At 43.7% G+C, this 11,347-nt stretch overlaps 1 protein-coding gene across 2 annotated transcripts; it reads left to right on the top strand.

The window, feature by feature from the left end:
• Positions 1-35: 35 nt before the first annotated feature.
• Positions 36-11,148, top strand: mon1a (MON1 secretory trafficking family member A). Of its 2 annotated transcripts, XM_034082801.2 has the most exons (7): positions 36-287; positions 710-733; positions 1,506-1,657; positions 4,389-4,763; positions 5,286-6,051; positions 6,161-6,308; positions 10,538-11,148. In XM_034082801.2, exons 3-7 carry the CDS (start codon positions 1,534-1,536, stop codon positions 10,676-10,678), a joined length of 1,554 nt encoding a protein of 517 aa, XP_033938692.2. In that variant the 5' UTR covers positions 36-287; positions 710-733; positions 1,506-1,533; the 3' UTR covers positions 10,679-11,148. The 2 variants fall into 2 exon arrangements, with proteins under 2 accessions (XP_033938692.2, XP_033938696.1); XM_034082805.2 differs by lacking the exon at positions 710-733 and having other exon boundaries at positions 37-287; positions 10,538-11,147.
• Positions 11,149-11,347: the final 199 nt, after the last annotated feature.

Genomic DNA, 11,347 nt, shown 5'->3' with positions numbered 1-11,347 from the left:
CGTTCAGGGGGACAAAAGCTTCCATATAACAGATATTCGTTGATAATAACTGGTTTTATTTGACTGAAATCGTCCTGTCTTCTACTCTAAAGCATTTACCTGGAAGAGAACTTCATTACCCACAATTCCTACTTCCGCAACCTAACGTTAACCGTTAGCAGGGCATGTCAACCAGCAAGAAGAACTACAGTCATGTTACTGCTTGTTATCTACTGTTAGTTGCAGTCAATGTGACAGGCGAGTCGTGGAGCACAACCAGCACATGCAGACAGCTCCGGGAATGAAAGGTAATACTTGTGAATGTTTCAAACGAGTCATGAGAGCTGCTAAAGCGAAGACAAGCAGTAGAAACTATGTGCTAAAGTTAGCTAGCATTTGGAGTTATTCGTTAGCATAGTGTACGCCTCTATACAGCTGGAGCAATGTAAACACGAAGGAGTCATGTTACAGGCAGAGGTGGGAGAGGTACTCAGATGTAGGAATACTCTGTGACAATTACAAGTCCTGCTTTCAAAATGTTATTTTTGTAAAAGTACAAAAGTATTAGCATCAAGATATACTCGAAGTACCAAAACTAATAGTACTCATCGTGCAAATTGTCCCATTTCAGAAAATCATATGGTTTGAGTATAATTAATTATTAATGCATTCATGTGTTAATCAAAGATGGTAAAGGTGCTGATGGCTTTAACGTCTTTTTCTACTGCAGGGTCGTTTCTGAATGTTACTACAGGTGCGACTACATTTCACAATTTAATCCAAATATGCAATGTAACTAAAGGTATGCAATGAATGTCGTGGATCAAAAGTACACAGTTTACCTTTGAATTGTCGTGGGCTAGAAGTACAAAGTAGCACACAATTGAAATACAAAATGGTGCAGGACTTTCCACCACTGGTTACAGGATTCTTTTATTTTGTCTTTGGATTCAGCAACACACCAGCTTGTAACTTTAGCAACGGAAGTGAAACTGAGCTGTAGCTATAACATTGCTCGTAAAATATATAAAGGGTTAAAGTCAGACCATAACATGTCATCATAGTAGCACATCAGTGTTGGCAGAAGTACTCAAATCCTTTACTTAAGTACAAGTACAAATACTATGGTCTTAAAATACTTCACTACGAGTAAAAGTCCTGATTTCAAAATGTTACTCAAGTAAAAGTAGTAGCATCAAAATATACAAAAGCAGTAGTAGTTCTGCACGATGACCCATTTCAGAATAACATAAGGTAAAGATTTGTTATCAGCGTCATTTACTAAGTATCAAAAGTGAAAGTACTTCTTATGCAGAGTTGATCTTTTCACACAATTACATTATTATGATTATTTTATTATGCTGTTTTTGAACAAGTAAGAGCACTTTAGTCTTGTCAATGTGGACCAAATATCATAACCATAACTATATATATATATATATATATAAAGATCACAACCAGCTTGATCATCAGCCATGTGTCATGCTGTTGACCTTTGGTCTCATGGCTCTCTGTTTCTCTGCCAGGTGTGTGTCCCTAACACGAGCCACAGTGATGGAAGGAGACTCCCAGAGGGCGTCGGCCTCCTGGGAGAACGGGACTCTGGCTCCTGGGGAACACCTTCGCTCCGACAGGGCGGACAGCCCCCTCCCGGGCCTGGTGGAGGGAACAGAACCAGGTGAGAGTTGTCTTTATTCAGAATCAGGTTTATTACCAGGTTGACACGTACGAGGACTCTGACTTGGTGTCGTGGTGCATACATAAAAGTAAAACAAAAATAAAAAAACACAGATAGCGAACTATTTTAAGAACACTGTAATAACATTACAAAAAAATAAGAAAAAATGTAAATTAAAATAAAGCAGTAATTGACATTGAAATAGAATGCGATAAAATACAAAATATGTGCAGTAAGCAAACCAGATATTCAGCCCTTGTTGCAGATTGTCAGGAGACTCAGTCACACAGACCTGAAGTCAGTGGTGGAATGTTAGAAAGGACATTTACTCAAGTCCTTTACTCATGGAGGCTACAGTTATGAGGAAGTTGTGTTGTCGTTTGGCATTGATAAGCATGTACATGTCATTTTATTTGAGTTATTCCATTTTGGGGTAAGACCCACATGGGATGATATTAGAAAACATAAAAATGTTTACAGTACACGAGTAAACTATTTACAGTACACCTGTGTCCCTTATAGATAAGTAGAGATCCACCGTCCTGAATGCAAAGTAATAACTCTTATGCAGAGTTTCATTGGCACATCAAGTTATTTGTTAGTTCCTCACTTGCATCCAAACAAAAAAGCTTCAAAATAGGAGCAGATATTTGCAGCAGAATACGCTGTGAAAGTACATACTTGATACTTGATTGTACCATGTCAAAAAGTGAAGTTCTCCATTTTACGCGTGCAATCTAATGGGAAGCACTCACACTGGTGTGTGTGTGTGTGTGTGTGTGTGTGTGTGTGTGTGTGTGTGTGTGTGTGTGTGTGTGTGTGTGTGTGTGTGTGTGTGTGTGTGTGTGTGTGTGTGTGTGTGTGTGTGTGTGTGTGTGTGTGTGTGTGTGTGTGTGTGTGTGTGTGTGTGTGTGCAACTCAAGGCATATGCTCGAACGCAGTGGCGAGCCGTGACTTTTATACCTAGGCCCTCTGACCCCCCCTTCCCTCGAAAAAAAATAAGAGATATTACGTCACAGCGTATACTTCAGCAGAATATCAAAACAGCGGCCCGGGGTGCAAAACGCATCAATGACACAAAACATCATTTATATAAACACCTATCATGACAGGGCACCCACAGCCAAGTAACAATTACGCGATACCCTGCTGTTAAAAACGGTACGATTCCTCCGTTTCATTTTTAAAGACACGTAACTGTATTCGGATTACTTTCAGAGCCATGTAATCAGTAATCAGTAACTGATTACATTTACAAAGTGTGTGTGTGTGTGTGTGTGTGTGTGTGTGTGTGTGTGTGTGTGTGGTGTGTGTGTGTGTGTGTGTGTGTGTGTGTGTGTGTGTGTGTGTGTGTGTGTGTGTGTGTGTGTGTGTGTGTGTGTGTGTGTGTGTGTGTGTGTGTGTGTGTGTGTGTGTGTGTGTGTGTGTGTGTGTGTGTGTGTGTGTGTGTGTGTGTGTGTGTGTGTGTGTGTGTGTGTGTGTGTGTGTGTGTGTGTGTCCGTCCACTCGCTCTGAGGGAGCGCTCTTGTACTAATCTTGACAAGGAGCTACTAAATGCATCCTTCATTTGGGTCTCTGTGACTCGATTGTTGTTGTTATATGTGATAGAACGACGTAAATGCATTAGGGAAACCTTGCCAACAGTCAGAAGACGGCAACACGGTCGTTCACTATCTTAATGCAGAGATCTCCTGCAGAAGAACACTGTGCTGGTTCGTCAGCGGCGGAGGCACGGCACATCCAGCGTGAACAAATCCAACTCCGGACAGATGTGACGTAACCTTTCCGGGTTAGCTCTTCTGAGTCTTCACATAAACATGACATTTTTGTGTAGCGATTAATGATCAGTCTATTCTTCTCCTACTCTCTCGTTCCTAAGTTGACATTCACCATGACGGGAGTTTATTCTGTCTGACAACCCAAAGAAGGACCATTCTTGTTTTGTTGTTAATTATAACGCATCCATTAATACCACATTCAATCTAGGCTTTTCTCAGTCAGTGTGCCAAGACAACATGTTTCCTTCTGGGAAATGTTTTGTTTGAGTAAAAGAATAAACATTGCCTAATATCAGCATTTCAGTATCATCACTTTCCATCTTTTTCAGCTGCCTTTTTTGGCCAAAATCAGCCCGGTTTGGGAATGTGTCATTGGAGGTTAAAGGTGGGGAAGGTAAGTTTGAGAAACCGGCTCGAGATCGCTAGAATTTGAAAATACACAACCGGAGAAAATCTGCCACTTCCTCACAGAGCCCCTCCCCCAACACACACGAACGCGCACATGACCAATGAGGGCACGAGATAAGTTTGTGATGACATTTTTTTATGGATTTATTGTCAAGATATTCATTGCTATCGGATGTTAAGAGCATTCCATGGAATATAACAAAAAGTGTATCTCGAGACGGTTTCTGAAACTTACCTACCCCACGTTTAAGACAGTCCTGTTCTCATCAGAAACCTAGTGAGGGAAGTGGTTGTGTGTTGCTCGAAAGAGGTGGGGGAACTATCCAGACGTACGTAGAAATCAAACCGTTATTCTCTTCCCTTTAAAGTATTTTCTCTTGTTAACCAAAAAACGATTGTCTTGTAAAAAAACTTCCAGAAAAGTCTAAATCAAACGTGTTGAAGTCTGTTTTTACAATTATGTTCAAAACACCATGTGCACTAAAGGATTATTCTGTATAACTCTGCTTAACATTTGACCATCGTGTTCACTTTCATCACCGCAGGTGCTGGCCAGAAGAGTGCGATGTTCGTCCATGCTCAGTCCTTCGAGGATCTGACCGCCGAGGCTGAGGAGGAAGTTCGGAGGGAGGCCGAAATCAACAAATCGGGAGATGGGGAAGAGGAGCTGAAGGTGCTGGTGGGAGAGAAGGAGCCACACAGCAGCGACATGACGTCAGAGAGTAGGACTAAGGAGGAAGACGTGACCAGCGAGGCGTGGAGGAGCCACAGGAAACACGTGTTCGTGTTGAGCGACGCTGGGAAGCCGATCTACACTCGCTACGGCACGGAGGAGGCTCTGTCCAGCACCATGGGGGTGATGATGGCCCTGGTGTCTGTCGTTGAGGCCGAGAAGAACATCATCCGCTCCATCCAAGCAGGTCAGACTGTACTTTGGTTTCATGCTATTAGGCAAAGGGGATATTTCCATGTGATGTCCATATAGTGAATTGAGTAGACATCCTCTGGGATTTTGAATATCTCAATTTGGTATACATTTTTTTTCTCCTGGTTTTAGGCTGTAATTAAATCGGCCCGGGAACATTTATTTAATTTTTTCATTTTTGGGCCAGTTTAGCCTCTATTAGAGATTTGAAATGGAGATACAGGGTTTCTAGTTGTCCCATGTTAACTCTGCCAAGCGGCTGATTTGAGTTATTGTTTCTAATAACAGTGAAGCTTTCAACTCAGAGCAAAAAACACCAATATCATTGAAAGGCATGTCTTTTGTGGTGACTTTATTGTTCATAAATCTCACCCCTTTGGACGTTTCATCCCCTCTGTCTCCCTTTTTCAAAGCTATCTCTCTAATAAAGGCTAAACAAGCCCAAAATAAGTAGAAAAAACGGTGTGAAAAGTGTGTTTTATGAACTATTGAATCGATATTCTGCATATTCTCTCAGACGGCTGTAAAGTGGTGTTCCTCACCAAGAGCCCTCTGGTGCTGGTGGGCGTGTCCCGCACCTGTCAGTCGGACAAGGAGCTGCTGCGGGAGCTGCAGTACATCTACTACCAGATCGTCAGCCTGCTCACCCTCACCCAGCTCAACAACATCTTCAAGAACAAGCAGAACTACGACCTGCGCCGCCTGCTGGCCGGCTCCGAGTACCTGACGGACAACCTGCTGACCCGCCTGGAGCGAGACCCCGGCCTGCTGCTCAGCGCCGTCACCTGCCTGCCTCTGGCCAGCTCCACCCGGGACACCGTGTCCTCCAGCCTGCAGGCCGCCAAGTCCAAGAACCTGGTGTTCTCCATCCTGCTGGCAGGGGACCGCCTGGTCACGCTGCTGAGGAAGAAGGACCAGTTCCTGCACCACATAGACTTGCACCTGGTGTTCAACCTCGTCGGCTCCTCTTCCTCGTTTCGTGAAGGCGAGGGCTGGACGCCGATCTGTTTGCCAAAGTTCAACACCGCGGGGTTTTTCCACGCTCACATCTCTTACCTGGAGCCCGCGTCCGAGCTCTGCCTCATCCTGGTCTCCACCGACCGAGAGGACTTTTTTAACATGTCCGACTGCAAGAAGCGCTTCATGGAGAGGCTGAGCAAGCGCAGCGCCTATCCGGCCCTGAAGGAGGCTCTGAAGTCTCCCACCTACTCTGTGGAGCAGGTGGGCATCCCGGAGCTCAGGCACTTCCTGTACAAATCAAAGAGCTCAGGGCTGTACACCAGGTGGGCGGGACGTCTGAGCAAACATTTTCATGTGTTTAATTAATGTCACAATCATGCAAAACCCTCTGATAATCCTGCCACCCCTCCTCCCCCTTTATTTCCTCTCCAGTCCAGAGTTCCCTGATGTGTATAAGTCTGACTGTGAGCAGGAGAGGCTGATGGGGTTGTACCAGGACCTCCACAGCAGCTTGCACCACCCGACCAGACCTCTCCGCTACGTCTACCGCTGTGGGGATACTGAAAACCTGCTGGCGTGGGTAAGCCTGGGAGATCAGATGATGAGTCGTCAACAGGATTGCATAACTGCTGTGGGCTCAGTTTTCACAACACAGTGTCAAGACATGAAATTAGGAAATGCCAATGTCATATATTATTTACTTCTCATCCAAACTGTCAATCATTATGTCATGTGGATGTGCTGCATTGCTAAATATGTAGATAATGTATCTAGACGGTGACTTTAACACTACATTTTAATATGAATCAAGACATCAAACATAAGCCAAGACATTTTAATCTGGCATACTTTTGTCAGGTATGAATTATTGTATAAATACAAACATATATAATATTGTCTGACTTTCTTTAGTTATTGTTCATTCAAATATAAAGAGGACCATCTCTTTGGAAAAACACATACTTTAATAACTACGTTTTATAACCCTTCATGGATTTCATAAACACATGTGTACTTTTGATCTTTTGATCCTTTATCTTTTTTAAGTATTATCTAATAGAAGTAGTAATACAAATAGTCATCTTGCTATATATGTGCAAATAAATAAAATCACAATTAAATAAAAGAATTTAGAAAGTCAGTTTGGCCCTTTGCATTTCACATATAAAACCGAGCAAAATCACTCGTAACTAGGGATGGGTATCGCTAAGGTTTTAACGGTACTACTACTTTTATGGATACCGCTTATCGGTCCGGTCTTTTAACGGTTCTCTTATCGGTTCTTTTGGAGAAAAAAAGAAGGTAAACTAACTAAACAAATTGTGAACAAAACTAACATCGCTTTTTATTTAAATTAAATACATAATATTTCACATCAAAAGAAACAACAATGTTTTAACAAACCGTATTAAATAATCTGATGACAGAACTGTAAACAGAATAGCTGAAACTTTAACAAACTAAATAACTCAGTTTCCTCTAATCATTAGCCCATGTTTGAATAATGTAGTTAACTGCGTGTGTTGCTGCTAGCATACATAACACCTGACGTGGAAACGTTACTCGTGGATGGGGCTACAGAGCTGCTTTTTGCATATTAGAAACGGAGTTGGTGAAGCTAAAACTGCAATATAATGTTTGTGTAGCAATAACACATATGACATATCTTTTTTGAGACAAATGTCTCCAGTACCGATAAAAAGACCGATAACGTCAGAGCTTAACGGTACCACGGTCTTTAATAATTCAGCCCCGGGCCCGTTTAGAGGTGGGGTAGGTAATGTTGGAGAAACCAGCTCGAGTCATGGATGTATAATAAGAACTGGATACAGCGTGGGAGGCGGGGCCTCATTCATTCCTATGAGAGTTGCTCATTGGCGCATGGATGACAAAATAGCCCAAAATGGCCCGAGTGAAATGTCACAGATTACCCAGCATGCCTGAGAAGTACCCGTATGTGCGCTCATGGAGCATGCGCAACTTTAACCACGCCCCCCAAAAGGCTCGTTCACATCTTCACATCAAGCACGTCAATTTGCGTACACGTAACAGCACCGCACATTCTGGATTGTTATGATGGATTTGATATTAACGAATAACGAGGCGGACGCGTCAGTTAGCAGCTAGCAGCTAGCGGCTAGCAGCTAGCAGCTAGCCAGTGTAACGTCCGAGCCATTAGTAATGATGTGTACGTACGTACGTACGTACACATCAATCGTTATGTACTTATATATTATGCTGATGTAACACAATCCAGTGATGGTTTTGTTCAGCAGTCCTGTGCTCTGAAATCAAAATGTGGATATGCATAAAACAACACTAAAATAAACACTAGTACAATACAACTTGTTATTTGACACACACAATGTTGTTCATTTGTGTGTATAAATATACAACACAGGCTATATACATATATATATATATATATACATACATATACAAGTATAATGAATACAACTGTTCATTTGATTAGAGCTTTGACACATATATCTTTATTTATATATGTATGACGACTTCCTCGGGCGATATCTTATGGTATAGCTAATTAATCTGGGTCAAAACGTGTGCCCACATGCAAAGGTTGTAAACTCTGGCTTATCCCTGCGTGGTATTATAGTAATAGCAAACAGCAACGTTCAACTCCTTTAATGGTATATTGCAAGTGCAATAAGAAGCTACAGGGACGTTAATCTACGTCGGTAATATTAACTTTATTTAATACAAGATTTACATCATACAGCCCATGCAGTATAATATTTTACAAATGATGAATTACAGCAAACATGTGCAATATATCCATTATTACAGCTCCGTGGGCTGGCAGTAAGGCGATATGGTCCGTTGTTATTGTGCATCCATGGGTAAAGAGAAACTCATGTAGTGCTGATCAGAGATGGGGTCGTTACTAAAAAAAAGTAATATATTACATATTACTTTAAAAAAAAGTAATATATTACACTACTTCGTTACTCTCTACATAAAGTAATTCGTTACTTCACTCGTTACTTTACTCGTTACTTTACTCGCAGGGCCGGCCCGCCCCTCCCTACAGGCAGATCACGCAGACTGCTAAAGTTTCAAATGTTCTCTTTAGTTCAGTTTCCATTGTCGCATAAGACTGATCCAGATAGCTCTTGAATGTTTTCCTATCTGACCATGGCTGTTCTCTGTCTCCTGCTATCTGACCATGGCTGTCCTCTGTCTCCTGCTATCTGACCGTGGCTGTCCTCTGTCTCCTGCTATCTGACCATGGCTGTCCTCTGTCTCCTGCTATCTGACCGTGGCTGTCCTCTGTCTCCTGCTATCTGACCATGGCTGTTCTCTGTCTCCTGCTATCTGACCATGGCTGTCCTCTGTCTCCTGCTATCTGACCGTGGCTGTCCTCTGTCTCCTGCTATCTGACCGTGGCTGTCCTCTGTCTCCTGCTATCTGTATATTTTTGCGCAGTCTATCTCTGCTCACGCTGTTGCGTCGGCGTGTTCTCCTGCGTGTTGGCCATGTGTTGCACTGGAGCCAGACACCGCCAAGACTTCAGCCGAGCACGTACGAACTGCGCATGCGTAAGTGGCAATAACTCTCCTTACCAGCAGGCGGCGGTAGTGTGTATTCGTCATTCAAAACAGGCAACAACCGGAAAACAGAGAAGAAGAACAGACTACGTGTGTGATATAAATAAACAACAGCTATGTGCGTTAGCTTCACCTAGCATGTGTTCTTTGCAGGGGTTTGTTGAGGTTTGATTATGACTGATTTTAGAAAGTAACGAAGTAACGCGTGTCGGGGCAATGTTAGTAACTGTAGTGTGATTACTGGATTATAAAAGTAACGCGTTACACTACTCCGTAACGACAAAGTAATATTATTACAGTAACGCGTTACACCCAACTCTGGTGCTGAACACGTAACATGAACGTGCCGGGCGGCGTGGTCCCGTGGGTGAGATGCGCGTTCATAATGCAGAGGGAAATAACTCTCAGAATAACATTATTAGCACATTTTTACAACTTGAGGAACGAATGTTTTTAATAAGGGCTAAACAAGTGTTCATACTGGGTTGTTTATTTAGTTTAAAAAAAATTATCCAACGATTTACAAACGTCTCTTTCCCAATGTAAGTCAATGGGAAAAAGTGTTTCCGGGCCTGGCAACCAAACGGAAGTGTAGTACCGCCGTTTGGCCACCATGAATATTTTCATCTGAGTCCGGCGCACTTCCTGGGGGCTTGGCTCGAGTGCGCTAGAATTTGAAAATACACAGCCGGAAAAAATCTGCCACTTCCTCACAGAGCCCCTCCTCCAACACACACGAACGCGCACATGACCAATGAGGGCACGAGATAAGTTTGTGCCCAGATGGAAGGCTGACAGGCAGGTAGGCCATCCAGTTACTTTAGCCGGCCCGGCTCAGATGGTTGGTCGTGCTTTTTACAGTACCACGGCTTCCACAGGTGACATTTTTTATGGATTTTTTGTCAAAGCACTTCAGATATTCATTGCTATCGGGATGTTAAGAGCATTCCATGGAATATAACAAAAAGTGTATCTCGAGCCGGTTTCTCAAACTTACCTTCCCCACCTTTAATACCGGGGCTCGGTGCCCAGCCCTACTCATATAATATTGTGATACACATTTAAACAACCTTGTGTTTGTCTCCTCATTTAATATTGTTGTCTACTAATATTATTACTTGTTGTAACGCTGTAAATGTCCCCGCTGTAAATGTCCCCGCTGTAAATGTCCCGGCTGTAGATCCTCCCCGCTGTAGGACGAATACAGGATGTGTGATTCCTCTCCCTCTGTGTCCTGCAGGTGACGAGCGGCTTCGAGCTCTACCTCTGCTTCAGTCCTCTGGGGACGAAGGCCCTGGCCGTCGCTGCTGTCACCAAACTGCTGAAGTGGATCAGGAAGGAGGAGGATCGCCTCTTCATCCTGAGTCCTCTCACATACTGAGGCCTCTCACATCCTGAGTCCTCTCACATCCTGAGTCCTCTCACATCCTGAGTCCTCTCACATCCTGAGTCCTCTCACATCCTGAGTCCTCTTCATCCTTAGTCCTCTTCATCCTGAGTCCTCTTCATCCTGAGTCCTCTTCATCCTGAGTCCTCTCACATACTGAGTCCTCTCACATCCTGAGTCCTCTTCATCCTTAGTCCTCTTCATCCTGAGTCCTCTTCATCCTGAGTCCTCTTCATACTGAGTCCTCTCACATACTGAGTCCTCTCACATCCCGAGTCCTCTCACATCCCGAGTCCTCTCACATCCCGAGTCCTCTCACATCCCGAGTCCTCTTCATCCCGAGTCCTCTTCATCCCGAGTCCTCTTCATCCTGAGTCTTCTCACATACCAAGTCCTCTTCATCCCGAGTCCTCTCACATCCCGAGTCCTCTCACATCCCGAGTCCTCTCACATCCCGAGTCCTCTTCATCCCGAGTCCTCTTCATCCCGAGTCCTCTCACATCTCGAGTCCTCTTCATCCCGAGTCCTCTCACATCCCGAGTCCTCTTCATCCCGAGTCCTCTTCATCCCGAGTCCTCTTCATCCCGAGTCCTCTTCATCCCGAGTCCTCTTCATCCCGAGTCCTCTTCATCCCGAGTCCTCTCCCATCCCGAGTCCTCTTCA

Source organism: Pseudochaenichthys georgianus, chromosome 5 (assembly GCF_902827115.2).
Source record: "Pseudochaenichthys georgianus chromosome 5, fPseGeo1.2, whole genome shotgun sequence".
NCBI lineage: Eukaryota > Metazoa > Chordata > Actinopteri > Perciformes > Channichthyidae > Pseudochaenichthys > Pseudochaenichthys georgianus.
The sequence above is the reverse complement of the archived record's forward strand: the minus strand, read 5'-3'. Positions and strand labels throughout refer to the sequence as shown.

What these genes read in the sequence shown, in the direction of transcription:
- mon1a (XM_034082801.2), top strand. Translation starts at nt 1,534, where the DNA reads ATGGAAGGAGACTCCCAGAGGGCGTCGGCCTCCTGGGAGAACGGGACT. An exon ending in GGTGGAGGGAACAGAACCAG is followed by an intron (nt 1,658 to 4,388) that starts GTGAGAGTTGTC and finishes TCATCACCGCAG; the next exon opens with GTGCTGGCCAGAAGAGTGCG. An exon ending in CTGAAAACCTGCTGGCGTGG is followed by an intron (nt 6,309 to 10,537) that starts GTAAGCCTGGGA and finishes TGTGTCCTGCAG; the next exon opens with GTGACGAGCGGCTTCGAGCT.